Source organism: Pleurodeles waltl, chromosome 11 (genome assembly GCF_031143425.1).
Source record: "Pleurodeles waltl isolate 20211129_DDA chromosome 11, aPleWal1.hap1.20221129, whole genome shotgun sequence".
NCBI classification, from domain to species: domain Eukaryota; kingdom Metazoa; phylum Chordata; class Amphibia; order Caudata; family Salamandridae; genus Pleurodeles; species Pleurodeles waltl.
In genome coordinates, this window is record NC_090450.1 from 780,788,352 (window position 1) to 780,812,210 (window position 23,859).

Consider the following 23,859-nt stretch of genomic DNA (forward strand, 5'->3'; position numbering starts at 1 on the left):
AAATATTTGCTTTGTTCTGCGACCTGGAATCTACCACTCATGCTCCTTTTTGGCAGCCCTAACTTTCATGTTGGGAGAACGTCTTTGTAATATTAGAAGAACCTATAGTTTGTTTGGTCAGAACACACTTAGACTGAATACTTTTCAAGTTTTCTAGATTTGTGTTTACTGTTATGGCTATGACAATTACCATAGAGTATCCATGGAGTATAGGAGTTGACGGGGGATAGAGCCGACACGGGTAATTGTGCAGAAGATATGGTTTTGGGTTAAATAGCCTTTTCACTGTTAACTTATGTCTCTGGTGAAGTGTAGAGGCTTGAGAGATGTGACTCGAATGTATTTATTAGTAGAACATATTCAAAGGCGTATGGGTCCCCCCTGCAAAGTTTCTTTAATCAGTTCACTCGCCTTTCCTTTTTTCATATAAAATATGCAGATTTTTCTCATTTCAGACTTTGAAATATAGTACATTTCTCATGGGAATGGAGGATCCAATTAAAGGGAGGGGTTTGAAGGAGGATTGGCACCTATTAACCAAAATGTAAAAAAGGTATTTTACTTTACCTGCAGTAACTGAATTTACATATCTGTTCAAGCGTTGATGTAATTAAGGAGATGATCAAAAGCATGGCAGGGACAGATGTCTTTCATATCGTTCAGAGTAAGATGTTTTTGAGGCTTTCAAACTGTGGCAAAGGGCTCCCTGCTGGCGGATGGCACGGGTATTATTGAAATGGGGTATTTTAGAATAAAGGTATCTACAGCCAGCTGTGCCTGCTCCTGCCTCACAATGGAATCCTAATGCAATTTTCCTCTTAACACTGAAGCCTGTTTCCAAGGTGTCTGCACCCACTCTTCATACATAGGCTTGGGGTACAGAGAACACAGCAAATAAATTGAAATCCTCCAGATGATGTGAAGACAGAAAACAAAACATGCGAATTTACTACTTGAAAAAAACTATCATGATAATTTGTGGTTTTAGACCTGACATTGTTTAAAAAATGGTTAGAAATCGTATGTATATTTCTCAAACTTCTTGTACAGTAAATCATCTGTTACAAAGAAGCATCCGCGAAAATCAAAATGTTTCTACATTTTTTTTTTTTTTACTAAAAACCTATTTGTGCTAATTGAACCAAGTGTGTGTTCTAAAACGTAAATTGCATCTGATCAAAACTAAGGTCGATAGCTAAAGTAATGCAGAATAAAGGTAAGGTATACACAAAAAAAACCTTGGACTTTCATTCACCATGTAAAAACCGTTCTTTTCCCCAGTTGAACAAATGTAAAAAATATAGATTTGCAAAAGTTGTCTTAAGTTGCACTTCATTAATGCCAAATAATGCAGATTTTTATTTACACCTCACCATCAGCTAGGTGTATAACTGTGGTCCACAAAGTTGCTTACGTTATTTGTTTTTACAACTTTTGCAAAGGTCTATTAAAAAATTTCTTGTTTTTTTGTAATTTCCAAATTGTTCACTTCCTGGCAGGTCTGTGAAAATTTTGACTTCTGTGAGTAATTGTATAGCAAATGTCCTTGTTGAATTCTTTAAAAAACAGCGTCTGCTATGATATATAAATGGCTAAAACATTAAGATACTGATTACAAGTAGGTCTGTACATTTTAAACTTTACAAAACATCTGCTTGTTCAGGGATTGGAATTATCCTCTACAAGTTTCCCCAGGTAAATTTAAAATTTTGCCAGGTGGGGCCAGGGGACGGCTCAATACATTCCTAGATGTGCAATGTGGGAAGAGCACACTCGTTAGCTGTCTCTTTCCCCATGTTCTGTGGGAAAACTCGGGACTTAAGTGTTTTACCTCTCCCGGTACACACTTCACCCCAAGTGCTGATATTTGTTTACCAGCTGCAGGAAATATGTCACCCCGTTTGATCACTCGTAATTGGGACTTTAGTGTTCTTTTCCTCTGCATTTCCATTATGCATAGAAAACCTTTGTAGAAGGTAAACGTGTAGGGAAAATTTGCACTCCTTTTCACCACTAAAATTATGATTCAAATATAAAAGTAGGGTGATTCGCACTCCGCAGGGCATGATTGGCATTGCTGAATTCGATAAGCATGAAAATTATGCAGAGAGAAAAAGTATTTGCATGGATGTAGGCAAAACTTTGCTTACCATTACATAAAACGCTAATTTAAAGTAATAAAATGGTTACTTTAAATGTCACACAATGCAAGTCTCCTTGATTATTAATCGTTATAATGTGCAGCATTTTTTCAGGAGTGTTGCCCTTTCATTTTCTCTTTTTTAACTTCTAAAAAGAAGCCCCTATTGCCAACCTGAAAAGCTTCAATTTGTCAAATGCAAGTATTACCCAATAGAAAAGCAGCATTCAGGCCACATATCTATGCTTTGCAAATTAATCCCACATAACAAAGGCAATGTTCTGATACGTTTAATACCCCATGGGAAGTGAATTACATATGAATGTATGCTTCTTCTTAAGAAGGTACTGTAATGCCAAATGTCATTTAGTTTGAGTTTACTTGAAAGCGGATTTTGTGAAGGCCTGTTCCTAATTAACTTGTTCTTGAACACAGGAAGCAGCTTATCCAAGCAAGACTGGGCCATCCAGTGGCCAGCGATGGAACCAGGCAAAGAAAACACCCTTGTGTGCCACACGGAAAGTACTCAGTGGATCCGCACCCATCTGTCCCAGAGCCCTAAAGTTCAGTCCAAGTGCATTCAGCATTATTGCCACCTGGCATCTCCTCATGCACCAGTGTTCACACATGTGGACAGACTGACTGTAGAAGGTTACCCTGGACTGTGTCAACACCTGGAAGCCGGGCACCGCTCATTACCCCCATCACCCCGCCAGCGGCATGCTGCACATACTCCTCCAAGGACCCCCAACATCATAACAACAATGACCCCTTTAGGGACACCCCCACCAGTGAGGCGAAGGAACAAAGCAAAACCACCTGGAACACCACCTCCATCATCCCGCAAACTGATACACCTCATTCCTGGTTTCACTGCCCTGCACCGAAGTAAATCCCATGAGTTCCAGGTGGGGCACCGCATTGATGAAGCTCACACTCCAAAGTAAGTGATCTCAGTAGGAAACCGGGGGGGGGGAGGGGGGAGGCGTGCTTGCAAGTTATTTTCCTGGTTTACATTAAATACCTATGCTTATATTTGAATATAGTTTGCGTTCCTTAAATGTATCTGTTGTATGTACATGAAGAGGCGTAATCAGATGCTGGTGACACAAAGGTTGGTGACAGGTAACTTTGTGCTTCCAGTGGTGTAAATCTTGGAGTAATTCTTCACATATTTTTGGACCACGGGAACTGATTTTCTTTATGATAATTACATGCAATCCAGGGACTCAAGCATCAAAAGTAATTGTACAATTATTTCACTGCTGTATATAATGAGAAGCATTGCAGATAATGTCAAAAAAGTCTTCTCTGAATTGGGAAGGTATATTTAATGGATTTACAGTAGTCACCTTCACTGACTGTTTATGTGCCCTTTCTTATTATGCAGTCCTCCGAGATAGGTGGGTTCCTTCTGACAAATGGTATGCAGTACAGAAACTAGAGACCATATTTTTGAAGACCATCAATTATATATATATATATATATATATATATATATATATATATATATATATATATATATATAAAAATTATGCACTACTATGTGAAAGAATAATGGATTTGGGTATAGAGTAGCTCTACGAATTGAATTAACTAAGTGTGCTCGTTCCCAGTGAGTGTGTTACCCAGTGGATCTTTGGACTGCAAGTGTATAACTGCATCAAATTTTGGAAAATTAAGTATATATTCCCATTTCCGTTAGACGCTTGAGTGACTTCATCCATCTTTTTGGCGTTGCCAAGGTTAGGGACTGTGGTCCCCTCCCACAATGTCTGATACCCAGACCCTAATGTTGATAGCTTTTATATTCTGTCTTTGTCAATTTGTATGGGGAAGTTAGAAGAGAGAATCTCAACTTCATATAATTATAGCCACATAGTACAAGTACTCTTGACAAGTGAACATTGGCCAACCCAGATATATTTTTTACAGTTACTCTCATGTGCTTCTACCTAGTTTATCCAGGCAAGCATACATTTTTTTAAAGTTTGCGTTGAAGCCTACTTTATTTCTAGAGCCCACATCTGTCCAGGAATCCCTTCAGACTCTCTAGTACCTTCTCAATAGATGTCACCTTATTTTCTAAAAACATCTTGGTTTCGTAGTTAGGATCCCTCCAAAGCTTCTACTATCAAAAGCACCCACTGGTCATGCTGCTGTTGAGCTTTGTCCCTATCCTTAAGTTGATCGGGGAACCTAGGGCAAAAGTATACTTAATTTCTCCCTCTTCTCCTTTCCTTTATCTTTCCTGGAAGGCATCTGTATCTTGAGGTCTCAAAACCTCCAGTGGAACACCACAAACTGTCAGTGCAGGACCACTATATCTGTAAATGCTTCAGGGTTAAGATGATAGGGATTCTGCTTTTCGTCGCTCTTCAGTGTGTTTCAGGGAGAAATCTTCATTCGGGAGAATAACCAAATCTTCATGATCCATTCCCATGGTTCTGGCCAACGGTTTTCTTCTTTGCAGTGCCACCCTAATGGTTTTGGGGGCCTTATTAGCAGCATATTTTGGGCCCTTTTTGTAACACGTTTAAATGGAGGTAGAAGTTGCACTTTTTCTTCACACACGCTGCATGTAGATTCTCAGGTTGAGAATAAGGGCTCTTAGTTTTGTTTAAATAAGTACAGCTCACTGTGGGTTTAATTTAAAATTTACAGAAACTATTTCTATTATCGTTAGTTAATTATTAGGAAGATATAAATGAGGTAAGCACTAATGTCATTTGCCGAGTTTTTTAGAACAAAATCTCTGACTTTAAAAATGAAACTGTCAATTGTGTGTCAATGGTTGTGTATGTGAGGGATGTCTGCACTGCTGCTTTCGGTGTTCCTCTCCTGCTCTGCATGTGAGTAAAACCCATAGTGGCCAATATTTGCTCTACCTGTTACTTTCTGCGAAGCCTTTTTGTTTTCTGCTTGTGTTGTAATTGTTTGAATGTGATTGATGTCTTTCATACGGTTTTCTGGTCTGTGTATTAGGGAAGATTCATCTTTCACTCTTGTTTAGTGTGTGAGGGAAGCTTGCTCCTCTGTGTCATAGTAGCTTGCACGGTGGTAGTCTAACCTTTAAGACATTAGAATAACAAGATAGTGGTTTGTCTTTTATTGGGAATTCTTCTAGGCAGTGCGATTTGTAAGAATTAGTTTTCTTCTAGATACATGTGACAAACGTGTCAAAAGTTTCTTATCTGAACACTAAAGAGAGCTCTGTAGTCCGAGGGATATTTTTTCTTTCTGGAACCTGGGTATACAAGTTCTCTGTTACTTGAAGGATATATTTGCTTCTAGGGGGTTGTATAATTTTATTAATATAAGGGAAAGCTTTGAGCGCTTACGTTAATATGAAGAGTAACTGTTGTTTGTAGTACTGTGTAATTAATGTAACCAGGTGCATAGTTTTTGTGTTGCAATTTGGGACCTTTGCCCGTGGGATAGATCTACTGTCTGCAATCCTAGCTCTGAAATCTGTGTATGGATAGCGTTTTTTCTGTGTGAGCCTGTAACGTGTAAGACCTGCTTTACCTAAGAGGTAGGTTTATTGTCTTTAGTGTTAGCCTAAATGATTTCTTTAACCTGGGGTCTGCTTTGACTGAATCACAAGTATGTAAAATGGTATACATTTGGGACTAACTGATGATTCGTTAAACTCTGTATAAAATGTAAGCTAAGGGATTGGTTTGCTGTAACAGGTCTGTAGTCTGAAGGAAAGGTCTTCAGTCACACCCCTCAAGGTGTAGGTTCTGTTCAGTGAAAGGATTAGCTCAGAGATCCAAAGCTGTAAAGTCTGTGTAACCCAAGGGATAGATTTGATGTTTTGTTTCTAAGCCTTTACAATACGTGTACACAAAGATGTAGCTTTCCTGGGCAACCTGGTGGATAGGATGGCTAATCAAAGAAAGGGCATGTCATATGTGACGTGTGTACTAGCTATGCTGTAATAGCCAGAACGATCTCTGTATCCTGGGGGCTAGCTCTGCTGTCTAAAGCCCGACCTTGTAAGATCTCTGTAACATAAAGGACACTACTACTGTCAGCCACCTTCCCCAGTATGTGCTGTGTCCAGGTGACAGTTTTTCTACCATATAGCAAGCCTCTCAGTAAACTGACAAACAGAGGTGCTGTCATTGGCCCGAGCTTGTGAATTATGTGTAGCCTGCGGAGTAGCTTTAATGCCAGAGTCCTGAGCCTGTGTGGGTTCCGTACCTGGAAGCGTAGTTTTTCTGTCATATGTCTCTGCTTTTGAGGTATTTCTAACATGAGTTTGTTAGTTTAAAGAACTGTGCCTTTATGATCTTTTTTTAATTAAAAGATCACTCTGCTGTTAAAGCCCTGAAGCAACATGATCTGTCTAACTTAGGGTTTGGCTACTGTCAGTTACTTGAGTATGAAAGCTCTCTGTAACCTAAATGATAGTTCTACTGCCATAGGTGTGAGCCTGTGTAATCCAAGGCCAGACGAGAACCAAAAAAAGAGTTTTCAAAAAAGACCAAACGTGCCCCTTTCTTCACTGCCCACATGTATCCATTTGTTATTTCTCTTTCCTCTTTCTTCCACTTTCCATCCTGTGTTTCTCTTTCCTTCTACTGTTTTTCTCTTAACCATGTATTTTTCCTTCCTCTCCCTCTCATTGCTTATGGCCCTTCTGTGCCTCCAGTAAGTCTGTTGCTTGAGAGAGTGGGAAAAGGGCCAACGGAAACCGTGGGTCTCGAAAACTGGCCTGAATGAGCTCGAGCTCCCTGGAGAAATATCTGATGACACTAATGGCCAGTCCAACACTGGTAATATCTGTTTGACCTTAGAGATGGATTTTCTATCAGGTTCATAAGCATATAATATACATTTAACCTAAGGGCCTGCATTATTTCTGATGTTCAGCCCCCTTACAGACTACACTTATTTTTGTGCTCATTGTCATTTACGTATATTTTACGATCCTCTTTTCATTTATGTGTATTCCACTATGATTATGTTTTTGTAATATGTTGATGGTGTATCAATGGTTCAAATGTCATAATCTAATATAATATGAAGTTAGAGGGAAACAAGGTAGCCTTAGATGAGTGTACAAGAGAATTCACATGTTTATATTACCATCTTACGTCACCACAAACCACAGGACTCATCATAGTGATGAGAAATATTATCTGTGTGATAGCCTTTTGGGGGGAAACTAGCTTTAGATATTCTAGCATGAGCTTCTATGTGGCAAATAGTCTGCATCAAGGTCACATTCTTGATGTGGTGTCAGACTCTTTTGAGAACTTTTACAAAATAGGCTTGCCTGCTGATAAACAGCAGAATGAAAACATACAAGCACAATGAGATGGTATGGATTTGCACCATTTAGGATGCCCCTAATATTGACAAGGTCTTGGTGCTAATGTAGCCATTACCTATGAATACGGAGGAAGGGAACTGAGTGAATTGATTCCATCTCAGATTGTCAAATATTGTTATCAATATTCATGATGCCATAATTAATATTTTTCTAATATTTTTCGTTTTACTCAGCATAATGCTTGTATCTGCAATTGTGCTTTTTCATATATCCTGCAGTAAGACAAGACATTAATACGTAAATCAAGCCTTTAAAATTGTAGAGTGAGCTGTATTATGCGTGCATCATTCAGGGGAAGGTGTTCCAATAAGCCACACAGAAATAGATTCTTGATTGACTCTAGCAGGATTTGATTGTTACTCAACTTGCATTATCTCCAGGTAAGTTGTGGGACATGCATGTTCCCCCCATCCAAACTAGTAAGTTGGATGAAACATGTGCTTGCCTGAGAGCCAGGCAAAATGCACTGGGCCATATAAACAAGGGGACTTGTAAAACAATGTCTCCAACAAATAGCTATCTGAAGATTGCACGCGTGGGAACGCTGTATTGCCTATTAGCTCTCCTGCCTGAAGTCTGATCATTTACATCTCATGTAACCTGTAATAGTCTGTAAGATATCTGCCCCATGAGTTATTGCTGCCTGACCCAGTAAGCTATGTAGGATAATTTTACTCTTTAAAGCCTGAGCCCGTTTTAGAATTTATGTAACTTGAAAGATTGCTGTGTGAAAGGTTGAATGTCATATCTATGATTTGTAAACTTGCGAAATTCATTTAAATAAATAGGAGCAAATGGGCTATAAAACCACAAAATGTGATGTCTAAGTTGACCCTCAACTAGGTCTGCCACAAAAGGGTGCAGAATGCTAAGATACCCTTGCGGGTGATAGTGACGTTTACAAATACACATGACATAACACAACAATGTCCATTACGTTTATGAAATGCACATAATGTAAAAATACAATTTTCCTCAAGGTTGAAATGTAATACACATTGTGATGCAATGAATTAAACTCCTAAATATGTGACATTTTAGTCTTCTATTTAAGTTGATGAACATTAGGTGTTTGTTGCCTTTGTTTATTTTTACAGTCTTGCAAATTAGAGTCCCTCAGTCAATATTTATATCCTGTTGCCAAATCCTCATGGGACATTGGTCGCCTACATGTGTAAGTTATGACAGCGTTTCAAAGTCTGTGGGCAGGGTCCAAAATTCGAAAGTAAAAAACACAGAGTGCGTAAACTAGACAGTTTTTCGGCCAAGGAAACATGTCTATTACTTCTTATGTCATGATCCTCAACAATTGTTTCTCTCTATCCATCTACTCATGCCTACCTCTCAGCCTGTTTTTTCGGTGTTCAAGAAAAGGACACTGTCATTTCAGTGCAACTTTGTAACCAATAAGTTTTGTGACTACAATACCTCTATGCAGTGGCGGCCTGTACTTTTACCAGGGAGAGGGGCAGTCGGGGCACAAAGGCACACATACACACTCACTCACTATTGGAAATTACTCTTTCTGCAGGGTTTCTCCAGTCTTTTTGTTTTTGACCTCCTGTTGTTGATCCTGTGCTGACTTTCGTTTTTTCTGGCTTTAGTACTCTGGGCACTTTACCATTGCTGACCAGTGCGAAAGTGCAAGCGCTCTCTGTCTAAATTGTATTGTTAATTGGTTTGCCCCTGATTGGCATTTTGATGTACTAGTAAGTACCTAGTAAAGGGCACTGTGTGTGCCCATGGCCTGTAAATGAAATGCTACTAGTGGGCCTGCAGCACTGATTGTGCCATCCACATAGGTAGCCCTCTAAACATGTCTCAGACCTGTAACTGCATTGTCTGTGTGTGCAGTTTTAAATTGCTAGTTCGACCTGGCAAGAGCACCCACTTGCCAGGTCCAAACCTTCCCTTTTACTACATGTAAGTCATCCCTAAGGTAGTCCCAAGACAGCCCCATGGGCAGGGTGCAATGAATTTTAAAAGGTAGGACATATACTGGTGTGTTTTACATGTCCTGATAGTGAAATACTGCTAAATTCGGTTTTCACTATTGCAAGGACTGTTTCTCCCATAGAGTAGTATGGGGATTGCCTTGGAATATCTTTTAAGTGTAATTTCCGATTGGGAGCTGATAGAGATATGGAGTTTGGAGTTTGGGGTCTCCGAACTCACAAATTAAAAATACATCTTTTGGTGAAGTTGTTTTTTAAATTGTAAGTTTGAAAATGCCACTTTTAGAAAGTGGGCATTTTTTGCATACCCATTCTGTGCCTCTGCTTGGCTGTGGAATACACATCTGGGTCAGGATGACAGTTGGGCTGTTTGTGAATTCACTCTAGAAAAGCACACAAAGGGAGCTGAGGTGTGCTCTGTATATCCTGATGGGTCTTCCTTGACTAGAGTGGTGGGAGGAGCTGACACTTGCACCTGAATAGGGCTGTGCCAATCCTTACACAAAGCAGTCTCCAACCCCTGGAGTGTGTCTGGGGCCAGGGCTGGGAAAGGCAGGGTCTTCTGCACTACAAATACTTTTCTTTGAAGTTTGCCCATGTCAAAGGCAGAAAGGGTTATCTGGACCTCTGACCCCACAAAGTTAGAACACTTCTGGACCGAGGACATTCTGACAGGAGGAAGAGCTGGATGCTGTTAGGAAGGACTGCCACTCTGCCTGTTGCATTTGCTGTGCTGGACAGCTGCTTCTGTCCTGGGAGTGAAAGGACTGGACTTTGCTTTCTATAGCCTACTTTCCAAGGTTCTCCAAGGGCTTGAACTGAGCTTGCCCCCTGTTAGAAGTCTCAGGGACATGAAAGAATTAATTTGTCAGTGCCTGGGCTCTTGTGCTGAGAGTCCTGACTTGCCAAGTGGTGCCAACTCCAGTCCCTGGGCCCTTAAAGTGTAAACTGGTGACCTGAAGAATTAACTCCATGCAGCGGCAGAAAAATGGATGCAGCCCCTGGCCTATGCCTGAAGAATCAACACAGCGCCTGTCTCGCAGCTGCAGAATCAATGCAACTCCAGGTTCACTGTGGCTCCATCAACACAGCACGTCTGGATGTTCCAGGCATCATCCCTGGGGGGTCAATTAAGTAGCTGAGTCTGTCTGTCTGGACATAAATGCATTGCTTTTCCTGCGAGGAAAGAATCGACACTTTACCTCCCCTGTGCAGTAAAGAACTAATGCATTGCTTTGCTTTTTGATGCCCCCACCTACACTGCGGCCCGCTTTGTCTTTGTTTTTGATGCATCCCAGGTACTTTGTGCTAAAAAGATACAATCATTGATTCCTGTGGATTAAGACTCATTTTAACCTTTAAAAAGTTGTATCTTTACTTGTGTATGTTGGATGTTTGACGTTTTGGTCTTGTTTTATTCAGATAAATATTGACTATTTTTTATAAACTGGTGTGGAGTACTTTTGTGGTGTTTTCACTGTATTTCTGTGTGTGTGTGTGTGTGTGTGTGTGTGTTTGTGTGTGTGTACACATACTTTACACATTGCTTCTGAGATAGGCCTGACTGCTTGTGCCAAGCTACCAAGGGGGTGAACAAGGGTTATATTAGCTGCATGGCTCCCTTACCCTGACTAGAGTGAGGGTCCCTACTTGGACACAGTGGAAACCACTGCCAACCAGAGACCCCATTTCTAACACTCACATGCATCCATTCACAACATTCACTCCCAAATATTCATACACACATGCATGCACCAACATGAAAAATAAAATCATATTTACCTGCATGCACAGCGCCCTGCCTCACAGATCCCAGGAGGGCTGGAATTGGTGGACCTCAATGAGGAAAGGCAGCAGTCCCTCATTCGCCACAGATTGAGATGGGGTAAGTGAGACTTCTGACCCTACCACACTCTGTGACGAGGTGTCCCTGATTGACACTCGGCTCTCGGTACCTCAGGACTTAGAAATGAAGCACCCAGGTCTGAGGCAATCATTGACACTCCCCTGTGTCATGAGAGAAAGGGGCTCAAGTTGCTTTGTCAAGCTGAAGAGGCCACACTCATGGGAGCTGTGGCTTCTTCAGACCAGCAAAGTTCAGCTCAGGCAGCCAGGATCCTGCACATTTAGGCATGTCTAGCTCCTGTCTGCCTGACCTGAAAATAAAGTGTCTGTCAGGCTGACCTTTGCACACCCTGACAGAAACTCTTAATGGTGGCCAAAAGGTGAGGGGGCGTGGCCCCTCAGCCCATTAGGATGGGCTGCGACTGTGTTAAGGCTTTTCTTTAATTGTTTGTTCAGCCGAAAGTAGCTGTTAAAAACCTCATGTTACCAAATCATAGTTGTTCAGAAGCCTAAGGAGAGTCGTACCTCATTTGAAATTGTATAGTGTCTCGCTTAGGGCTAAATCTAATTAGCCTCTGGGTGCGGGATGTGAGTATGGGAGGACGGGGAAAGAGGAGATTAACCTAAGAGGCATGCAATCTACATATACAAGTACACGTATAAACGTTTGTCAACATGGAAAGGCACTGTCAACTATGATGGTTTGCCATGGATAATGAAGTGAAAAAAATCATGTACACATGCATTGTGACTTTGAGCATGCTGACAAAGTAACACACGTAAAACAGGCGTGTCAAGTGGCCACGGCTACTGATCATTACTTTCTCGAACTTTTCCGCTGGATTCTAATTCTTGGTAACCCCCAGACACACTGTACATTTTCTAGCGTTGCAACTAGAAAGAATGCCACGTTTCTTTTATCTTCAGAGAAAGAGCTAGACAGAGTAAAGCAAGAAAAACAAAAACGTAATAAGGCCCTGAATTACTCTAAAATGACAGCACTGGTGGAGCTGGCGGATGGAATGTTCTTTTAATTGAATGCGAGATACTGCCACAATATGTCAGCACAAAGGCATTCCTCACCTTCTCCTCATTAGAATATCTGACATTGCTTGGCTGTCACGGGGAATGGAATGACCAGAAGCACGTGGCTCCCGCATTAGTGTGGGTCGCATGCACATTATCTTCGGGAAGAGTAAGTACACCTCATAGTATCTTCCCCCGCTGTCAAAATAGATTGTACATTCTCGACATTCCTAGCACATGGCATCGCTTTGACAATAATACTTACACCATGATTGAAAGCGGGCAAACATTCTTCAAGTTGGTTAGCAGGAACCTTTCTATTCTCACCATAGGACCTTTAAACTTTAGAAAACCCTACAGCATTCAGCGATGGGGCCAAGCAGCCCTTGAAAACCATGTCTTCCAAGAGTTCAGCATTGATAGTCTGAGATAGATGGGTAGTGGTGTTCTTGTTAAAATGCGGGGAACGTATTCTCAAAAGCAAAACAAGGACAGGCTTTCCACATGCGAGTAGAGCTAAATGTTGCCACCGACCATAGACACAACGAGTTTGTAATGATATAATGACAGCACGTATTGATAAACATGCACAATACTAAATCTGCAAGACAGCCTACATAAAAGAAAGACAACAAATCCGGGAGTATCGGAGATTGCGCTGAAAACAGTGCTTTATTTGTAAAATAATAAATGTCAGTCCCAAAGTTTTGCACAGAAGCCTGTGGTCTGTGGTATTTGAATACCAGCTCAACAAATATCGAGGATGCGATGCGTAGTCTTGATTCCAACTCGTACCTCTTCAATCCACTATAAATCACAGAAATACTGACTGCTACCTTGAAGGGAAGCTGAGCCCTAGGTACTTGTTATAGCAGGACGAAAGTCCCTCACCCACCTGTGTGATGGCATCCTTCATCTTCAGGCCCCTGCTGACACTGATCGATTCAATCAGAGTGGACTACAACCCACTGAGTTGTTGGGGAGCTCAAGAGGATTTTTTAAAGATGCATGGGGACGGGACCCTGACACTCCCATATTATTTGTATTATGGGGGTGACTATGCAGAGGAGCACAACAACCCCCAGAAAGCAAAAACAATCCAGGATTTGTAAATCTCCAGTATCTGCTACATGGAGGCAGAGGGGACGGCGGTTAAGAGATTCAGATGAATCCTTAATAGAAATTATTTGTACTTCCTATATGTATCCCCTTTTTTCAGACGTGATGCATGAACTTAAATTATGCAAAGCTGTTAGTCAAAAACACTGGAAGATATTGTTTGATTCATGAACTCCTCTGTGCTATAATGAATCCTGGAGTGAGTCTGGGCCTTTGGTGAGAGTCTCTATGCGCGCTGATGTCTACCTGCTTTCCTGCATGAATGAGGTGAGGCAGTACAGTCGTGAAGTTCAGATATGATGTGACAAGGGAGACCCAAAGAAATGTGACCTTGCACACCATTCTGATGAATGTGTAAGCTCCCTCTATCCAAAATAGGGGCAAGTATGTAACTAATTGAAACGAAATTGCCAGAACAGGGGCAAGTATTTAATATGTCTCTCCAAATCTGCAATGCGAGATCACCCTATGTTAAAATCCATTGGCTGCTCTCATTTTCAATGCGGCTTTCATTGCTTAGGACCCACCAGTTCTTCCAAAAACTACTGCCTGCAAGGCGTACTATAAATAATTACATGATTTCTTGTATAGAACTGTATGACGCCTTAAGGCTGCCTCAAAGAACTCAATGGAAATAGGTGAGATGGAAATAGGGGCCTAGAGAGAAAAAAAAGGATCTAGGTTGGGGTGAGGAGAGAACATTGTTAATTAACTGATCCTCCACCAAAACGCCAGAACCTCTAACATAAAGGGCAATAGTATCTTGTGCGTAGTCAGAATGGAGGGAGCAGGAAAGGCAAGAGGAGTGTGAGACTGAAGAGGACAGGGAAGCCTTAAGCAACCCTGGCAGAATCACTGTTCGGCAGTAGTCCACATTATGAACATGAATAGTGTAGATGCACAGCACAGATCTAGGTTTGCATTTCTTTTTGGTGATGCTAATAAGTAGGAGTGTGATGCATGCAGCGGAGAGACAACCCCTCGCTTCATAGTTTGTGCAGTCAGAATGTTCTTGTTGCTCTTCCCTAATCAATACATAATATAGTGCGTTAAGTTGGAGGAAAAGGTATCACTGTGCATTATCTATTGTGGGTGTTGCTTAATGAATGCTCTGTGTGGCCTGAGAAATATGAATAAAACAAGCATTGGCAAAGCCAATAGGTCAGGCTTTGTCTGCCAGCCTTTTAGCAGTTGTTGTTTTGTCATGGTTTTTGCAAAACTTTATTGTTCTGGAAGCTGCTGGGTGTATGTTAATCTAGAAAAACATTGATTAAAGGCGAAAATGCTTCTTGATCTCAAAAAAGCTCACATTGCCATAGTACTCCCTGTTACTGAAAAAAACTTTGTGTGTAGATGAGATCATTGTGAAAGGGCACCATGCGATAACTCATAGTGAAGTCGGCCTGTGGTTGAAGTGGGTTGTTGTGTTGCCACTTGATGCATGCTTGATATGGTTGGAGAAAAATATGAACAACACAACCACAGACAAATGGATGGATTGTGGCTGAAAACCCCTACAAGTAAGTATGTCATGTACATTATTTTAGTAAAATCCAAAAGATCTTGGCTAATACAGGCTTAAAAAAGCCAATAGTTCTGCAGTTAACAGCCAGCCTCTTGCCTTTGAGAAAGAAGGCAGGAAAGAAAGAAGTCAAGAAGGAAAAGCAGGGAAGAAGGAAAGAAAACAAGAAAGAAGGAAAGTGAGAAAGAGAAAGAAAGGAAAGGAAGAGTGAGAGAGATGGAAAAAGGAAAGATGGAATAGGAAAGGAAGAGAGAGAGATGGAAAAAGGAAGGATGGAAAACGGAAAGAAAGAAAAAGGATAGAAAGAATGAAAGATAAAAGGAATAGAAAGAAAGAAAACAGAAATGAAAGAAAAACAAAGAAGGAAAACATGAAAAAATAACAAAAGGAGGAAAGCAGGAATGGAGGAAAGACAAAGAGAGAAAGCATGAAAGAAAGATAGAATAAATGAGGGAATGAAAGCAAGAAAGAAGGAGAGAATAAAAGAAGGAAAGAAAAGAAAGAATGAGAGAAGAAATGCAAGAAAGAATGAAAGAGAGGGTAGAAAGATGGAAAGAACGAAGGAAAAAAGAAAGGAGGAAAGAAATAACAACAGAACTAAAGAAGGAAAGAAAGAAAGCAAGAAAGAAACAAAGCATGAAACAATGAGAAAAAAGAACAAAATTTAGAGAATTAAAGAAAGGATTGCGAGACAAAGAAAGAAGGAAAGAGAAAGAAAGAGAAAGAAAAAGCTAAAAGTGAAGCAAGGAAAGAAATAAAGAAGGAAAAAAGAATGAAAGAAAGAAAACAGGAAAGAAGGGAAGAAATTAAGAAGAAAAAAACTGAAGGAACAAATGCATGAAAGAAAAAAGAATAAAAGAAGGAAAGAAGGCAAAAATGAAAGAGAAGGAAACAAGAAAGAATGGATAGAAAGATGTAAATAGAGAAGGAAAGCAGGAAAGAAAGAAGGAAATAAATCAAGAAAGAATGGAAGAAGGAAAGTAAGCAAGAATGGAATAAAGGATAGAAAGACAGGAATAAAGAAGAAAGGAAAGACAGAAAAAGAAAAAAAAACAAGAGAGTAAGAAGAAAGGGCAAGAAAGATGGAAAAAGAAGGAAGAAACAATAAGAACAATGATGGAAGGAAAGATAGAAGGAAAGAAAGAAAAAAAGAAAGAAAGAACAAAATAAAGAAATCAAGAAAGAGAGTCCTGCCTCATAATGTAAGGAAATAAAGCAAGGGAAAGGACTCAGGGTAATTCATTTACCAAAAGTAATGGAAGCAAAACACTATTGAATGAATATTAAGGTAACAACTTGAAGGCTGAACGTGTGAGAATGAAAAGTAGTAATTTGTCTTGAGTGAGCTTTCAAAACACAAAATATGTGCAGAAAGACCAATGATGAAGTAAGCACAGTGAGCAATAGAAGTGCATATTTAAGATGTGGACCCTTCCACAGCTTGGAGCTGACTGGTGTCTTACAAGAGCAAAAGTATTTATCATCTTTAGGCAGCAGTAAGTGGTTGTTAGTCACTGGAACTTTAAATGAATGTGCAGCTTTTGGCTGTAAATGTTGCAGCATTTGGTGACCTCCCTGAAGTAATTACAGAGCGCAGTAGAACACAACACAGTAAAACAATGAAGGATAACTACTCAACAAACAAGCATTTGCAATGCAACGGGTCTTGCTTTTCTCCGAGTTAGAGCTATTAGCTGATGTAAACTCCAAACCGGACTTTTCTTGCCTTATTAAATGGAAATAAAGAGCTTGATCGTGCTGCTACAGTTCACTCGTAGTGAAACCTATCGGCAAAAGTGCAATTATCTACTTAACCGGCAAAAGTGCAATTAACTATGTAACAGGGTCGATGTCATGGAAAGTGCTCGACTTCTGCCAAGCGAGATCACGCTGCGAAAAAAGATAAAAAGTAGTCAACAGCGAGCCTCGCATGTTTTCAGTACTTGCTCGCTGCGCTCGAGGAGGGCTAACCACCGGAAAAGGCATGACGTATGCATGCTTTCCACTAATGAAAGCAAGCAGATTTTATCAGGCAAGCCAACGAACCAATGAAAGCCACTGATGTGACATGGACAGGGCTCCGAGCCCTTTTCTAACTACTAAAGCGTTTCGCAAGCGAAACGCATGCGCAAGCGCATGTGACTCAAGCTCGACCCTAAAAAACGGGCACAAGAAAGCAGTTGATGCAACAATGCAGCACATAAACACAACAGCACAAAAAATAACAACTATATTTCCAAAACAAAAGTCAACACAACAAATATGCCTAAATATTTATGAGCGCAGTTTTGCTTTCATAATAGAGTGGTGGAAGATGTTTGTGCTAAGCTCTAACTTACCTCCAAGCAGAAAACAGTGCTAATTAAAAATGGTATGAGGTCTGCCACTGTAGCGGAAGGAAAAAGGTATGGTGTATTTATAAAGTTCGTTTCCTAATAGTTTAGAAGAACAGATGAAACGTGTGGGTGATATTTAGTCCATCTTCATTAAATTCCGCCGTTCTAGCTAAGAAGATTGGTGTTTTTTGTGTCGGCAGCATATGTTCCCCGTTCTGGATACTCTGTCGTTTTTTCAGTTACATTTTCTTTAGCTTTCGCCTATTTTGTAATATAATGAGCATTTGTCCTTATTCGTGTAATGTTGTAGGATCAAGCGTTTGGTTATACTGGTCTGTACATACATTTGTATACTGTCTTGTTTTGTTCAGCATTTTAATTATAGTTTTAAGGTTTTATATCTGGGTTGGCTCCGGCAAGCAATGTAGGTTTGACCCACTAGGTGGCGCTGTTGATACTGATTGTTCGCTCCTGTCAATGTCCCACGGTAAATCGCCACAAGTGAAGCCACCCAAAAAATATTCGAAGCCTCCAGATACAAATTCTCTTTGTGAATATGCAGCGCGTTTAAAAATGTATTTTGCTTTTTGAAAGTGTAACAGGGCACATTGAAAGAACTGCGTCGCTGTCGCCAGGTGTTTTATTTTACAGACGAAACGTAGCTTGCAAATATACATTGCAAGATTATGTTTGAATCACACAACCTAAAAAATAAAACGTGGTAAACCCGTGACCTACCCCCCTCAACATGGTTAAATGAAATCATCTTTACAAAGGACTAGATCGTGGGCAGGGTCGTGAATAGGTGATAGGAAACAGGCAGGTCCCACTTCTTATATGTGGACCACACTCGTTCATTCCGGTGCGCGCACTCAACGCGAGCAGCGCAAGGCGCTCCTCAGATTATAAGGGACTTGCTGCTCAAACCAGCGCCATGAGTCGAAAATGAGAAAGAGTGTACACGGTGGACAACTCACTAAAATCACTTGCAGAGTGCAGATCCGACTGGAACCTACAAACAAATAACAGCCTGGGATAAAATAAATGTACGGATTGAAACATACCGGTCCTGGAAAACTGACCTTCTGTCAACGTGCAGTAACACCGATCAGATGCAGCCAGGCGCCAGGACACTGACATGGCATTAGAGCGCTCTGCAGATGGATACAGTCAATAGTAAACAATAATCGGAAAACGTCAGAAGAAAGTTCAACCTTTTGTCTTGAAAATGAAATATGCTCGGCATGAATTGTCACCTGGAGGAGTTGGGACGTTGCAGAATCCAATTGTTGTGGCCGTAAACACTGACAAAAATTAGGATTTACAGCAAATGTTGTTCTACCTCTTTTAAAGAGGTCGATTGAATATTCTACTGAAAACTGCAGCCGGCAGATATGCCATTCTTACTTACTGGTTATCGTCATTAGCCCGATTATAGGTCCTTCTCATCCGAGTCCTAACAACTGAACAGTGCTTAATTTGTAAATGAAAATGTGCCGGTGCCCAAAGCCCTCCTCTTAAAACGCGGCTGCTGCAATTATACGTGTGTACACGGAATACTGAGTCATCGAAATCCTGAAGCCATCTCGGGCCTCTTCATTCCATATAAAGCCACTCCGTGCCCCTTCAGTTTACTCTAGCAGCTTTCTACTTTCCCCCTATGTGACGCTTTTTCGTTTTTCCCTTCCTCCGTCTTTCTCATATGTGTCTTTTGCTCGCAACAAATGCTTGAGGCAGAAGAATAAGCCCCGGCCCTCAAAAATAAGTGCCGGTGCTAAACAACAAGCACAAATTAAGCACTGCAACTGAGGGTTTCACCCTCGCTACAGACTTAGCACTCTAGTTCCCTTTCTATGCTTGTTTTTTTTTTTAAGTAGAAAAAGAACGGAATGCCTTAATCGCAGCCCACTAAGTGGAAAGGGTACCAAAAGTCAGACCCTTAAAAAAAACCATCACACAAAAACTTCAGACTGGGCCAAACACTACTTGGCAAAAAGAAGCCCAGCGCTTTTTATAGGACCATAAGGGTAGACTGCATACTATTGGATTGGATAAGGGTAGACTGCATACTATTGGATGCTGAAGGGCACCTGAAATGACCAACCCAGAGGCTCCAACCCTAAACGCTCAAGAGCCATGCCGTCAGATTCAACTGGAGGAGCATCTGAAGAAACAGACATGGAAACTGAAGAGGAGGGGGCCAATGAGGGAGATGGAGCATCCGACCCTGGAAGAGAGCCAGAACGAGAGGAAACCAAGGGCATCTGCGCGAATAAGGGGCAATGAGGATTAGCTGAACCTTCTCCTGTTTGACCTTCTGGAGAAACTGACTCAGGAGGGGAATCAGAGGGAAGGCATTCAGCAGCCCCTGAGGACAAGGGACTGACAGGGCATCTACCACCCATGCCTGAGGAGACGGACATTCAGTGCAAAAAGCCCGGCACTGAATATCGTCCGGGGAGGCAAAGAGATCGAGCCAAGGACTCCTGAACCGCTGACAGACAAGACGGAAGAGAGGAAGAGAGAGATGGTATTGTACGGAGGAAGGGATGTTCCTGCTGAGGCTGTCAGCCCCAAAATTAAATTCCTCCTGAATATATACTGCAGTCAGGTAGAAAACAAAGTCCTCTGCCCAATGAAAGATTAGGGATGCAATCTGATTGAGGGACCATCATTTTGTACCCCCCTGTTTCTTCAAGTATGCCCTTGCCACTTGATTGTCTGTGCGACCACCAGATTGGTGCCCTATTGACTGGCCCGGAGCCCCATCAACGCGTTCGAAGACTGATGACTCTCCCCCCGGGGACCAAGGAGCACTAAGTTCCTGACAACCCAACACCGCCCCTCAACCCCACATGCTGGCATCTGTCGTCACCAGAACTGGAGACAGCAGTTGGAATGGGACCCCCTTCACCAGGTTGTCCTTAAGTAGCCACCAGAAGAGGCTCTGCACAACATGATCTGTCATGGGAATCAACACAACGTAGCGCTGGGAGGCGAGGTCCCAATGGCGTACGATGTGGGTTACCAATGGTTTCAAATGAAAATGTGCCCATGAGACCACTGCTGTTGAGGCCTCCAAGAGACCCTGCACTCACAACCAACACTGTGCAGAACATTCTGAATGTGTCAACAATTTCCGAACTCCCTACTGAAGGGAGAGCAGTCTGTCCTCAGGGAGAAAAGCAGCACTTGCTCAAGTGTCCAGACAAGCACCGATGAAAGTCTGTACTTGAGAAGGAGTGAGATGCTACTTGGATACATTCACCAAAACACCGAAGTCTTGTAGAATGAAGATGAGCAGAGCCACATCTTGATTTGCCTGGGAAAGAAAAGGAGAAGACTTCAGCTAGTCATCAAGATAAGGATACAAAACAAACCCTCTCAAATGCAAAAAAGCAACAATTTGAGCCAATACGGGAAGATGTGGCCAGACCAAAGGGCAGAACTTGAAACTGTTAGTGAAGATCCTCCACCACAACCTGCACGTTTTGCTGACTCATCACATGAATGGGAATGTGAAAACATGCGTCCTGCAGATCCAGAGTCACTAGGAAATCCCCCTCCATGAGCAGGGGAATAATGACTTGGATAGACACCACCCAGAAATGCTCCAAAAGAACAAATGTGTTCAGGGCCTTTAGGTTGAGAATGGGAAGGAAGGACCTGTCTGGCTTGGGGACCAAAAAATGAGTGGAGTAAAACCCTAAACCCTCCTGACCGACCGGAACTGGAAGTCTCCCTTTTAAAAAGAAGAGACTGGACCCCCGACTGGAGCCAATGAAGTTTGACAGAGTCCCTTGGAGAAGGAGTAGGTCTGAAGTGACGCAGCAGAACGGGACCTGTGAATGGAATCTAATAACCATGTTTGACTATCATGTTTGACTATCGGAAGGACTCATGCATCCAACACCACTTCCTTTCACTGAGGGAGAAACAGCTGAAGAAGACCTCCCACTATCATATAGTCACTTCTGCTGCTGTTGGATGTCTGTTGGGAGGATACATTTCTGGATATGCTATAAAAGGCGGCCCCGACCACAGGTCTGCCCACAAAAGGGACGCCGCTCAGCCACCTGAAAAGCAGGCAGCTTGAACCCAAACAGCTTCGTCTCCTGTGCCTGCTTGAGAGGCAGCAAGATAGGCTTCTCTCCTGCTGCCTATTCCATCATGTCAGTCAGCTCAGGGCCAAAAAGTTTTGGGCCCAGAAAAGGAAGTTTATGAATCATGGAAAGCTGGGAAGCCTCCAACTTCCAGGATTTTAACCACAGGGACCGATGACCAGAAATTGATGCGCTAACTGATGTTGTGGAAGCCCAATGACAATCAAAAACCGAGTCCGATAAGAACTGGGACATCATTTCCACAATAGAGAGAAGAGTAGTGGGATCTTCTTGGTTTTGAAAACTATGAAAGAGAGCGTGGAAGTCTTTGAGACTCGCCTGGGTAGTATAGGCAGCATATGCGGCCATCTGAATGCCATAATTGGAGGCAGCATACGCCTGTTTCAAAGTGGGTTCAACGTGCCTATCCACTGGGTCAGAGAGGACAGTGTCCTCTGAGGTCAAAGACGAAGAAGAAGACATAGATGCCAAATAGTATTCACCTTAGGTGCTTGAGGGAAGTGCTCATCAAATCCCTCCAGCAAGTATCGCTTGGTAAGAAAACGGGGAGCAACAAACTTATCAATGCCCTTTGATTCTTTCTGTAACAAAGCCTGGATCACATCATGAAGGGGCAGGACATCTTGAGACACAGAATGGTATTGCACCAGAAAGTCCTTTTCCAACACGTCTGGAGGGTAAAACCCCAAAAGGTCTATGATATGGGCCAAAACGTCTTTAAGCTGCTCACCCTGAATATATCTCCCCTTAGAGTCATCAGGCTCATCAGCATCATCATCAAGGTGAGGATGTTTTGAGGGAATCACCCTCTCCTGAATGGCATCATCCACTGCACTTTTTATAAAGGCCTGCAAATTGTCCCTAGAAATATGTAAGAGCTCCTCCGCATCCCTGGGAGCTGGAGCACTACTGGAAGCAGCAGCATCCATCTTGCACAAACACCACAGTAGGAAGGAGCAACGCTCTGTAGCAGCCTCCTACCTCCTGTTTTAATAGGTATCCAGGCAACCAAGATCACACAGCACGAGAACTGGAACAACAAAAATGTGCAGCCAACCCCGCGCACAGCATGTAATAAAACAACAGCCCAGTTAGCGCACCGGAGCAGAGCCAGAGGGAGGCAGCCACTAAAGAAGACTCGTCGCCGTTGGACGACGAAGAGTGGAGGACCCCCGGGAAGACCCAGGTAAGTCCTCGGCTCTTTCTTTTGTTGTTAAACAAGGACTGAAATGGCAGCTTTCGGTTGCCTATGGCCCTGACCTGAATTCAGTGCAGGGCCGTAGGCAGCAAAAGAAAGCTGCTGTTTCAGGCCTCTTGTGCACCAAAGCTGCTGTTTCAGGCTTCTTCTGCACCGTGCACACTGGACAGGCCGGTGCACAAGAGGCCTGAAACAGCAGCTTTGACTGCCTACGGCCCTCCTGAATGTGCCCGATCTCAGAAGTGCTAAGCAGGGTCAGGCCTGGGTGACCCTGCTTAGCGCTTCCGAGATCGGGTGCATTCAGGACTCCGCGGGTCACGGAACTCCGCCTCTGTGAAATTCCACTAAGTGTTTTTTTCAACTCTGTGGAATTCCGCAGAGTTGGACTCCATTAACTCCGCCCAGGCCTAGAAATATACTGTATATAATATTACAGGATGTAAGGGCCAGAAGACCCAAGAGTCATCAAGAGCACGGCAAACAAAGGCAGCCTGTCACAAGGAACCCCCTCAACCAGCCACATCAATGTTATATATATAATATAATGCCATATAACTGCCACGTATGCCATCGACCCGTAATCTGGAATATATTTATGAGTACAGTGCAAAGTCCTAAACAGAAAGTGAGACCAGAAGTACCTCTTTCTAGGTCATATGTGTCTCAGCGAGACATAGACAATTGTAGAATACACTATACACTCTTTTCTGTCTTCCTTATATCACATGCCTTTTATCCTATACCCCTTTCACAGGTGGAAAGACAACTGGACATTGAACTGATTTCGAATATGCAGTAATACACGTCAAGAAGAAATCTGCACCCAAAAACTCATCTGAAATGTATCAATTTTAATTTGCCATTGGTTTAGTCTTCATTGAGCTATGTGATGTTACACATGTGGAAAGATTAGTTATTACTGAGTGTTATCTTCCACTACAGTCCTGCACATCACAACAATACGTTTTATTCACTTCACCAGAAAATACTTACGCTGTTTCTCCTGATACGTTCCCACTCTTTCTCTGTTTTTATCATGATGTTTTGCAAATTGATTGCTTCCTCTGCATTTTAACAGTGTTTAAATGTTTGTACCCACAAGCGAAAAGCTAGGCTGAATGCTCCATAAAAATGGTAAAATTTGGTATTGAATCATGCTGTGAGAAGCAGGCTCCAAAGCAAAAGAACTGAAAAATAAATTTAAATATAGTGTACATGGGAGATGAGAACATAATTCCAGTTTTGGTGAA

General features: G+C 42.0%; 1 protein-coding gene across 1 annotated transcript in view; it reads left to right on the top strand.

Moving 5' to 3' along the window:
• Window positions 1–23,859, top strand: part of KSR2 (kinase suppressor of ras 2) — a 2,099,185-nt gene that overhangs the window by 469,307 nt on the left and 1,606,019 nt on the right. The window contains exon 4 of the mRNA XM_069212691.1: window positions 2,576–3,083. Coding sequence (XP_069068792.1) covers window positions 2,576–3,083 — 508 coding nt within the window. The remainder of the gene's footprint in view (window positions 1–2,575; window positions 3,084–23,859) is intronic.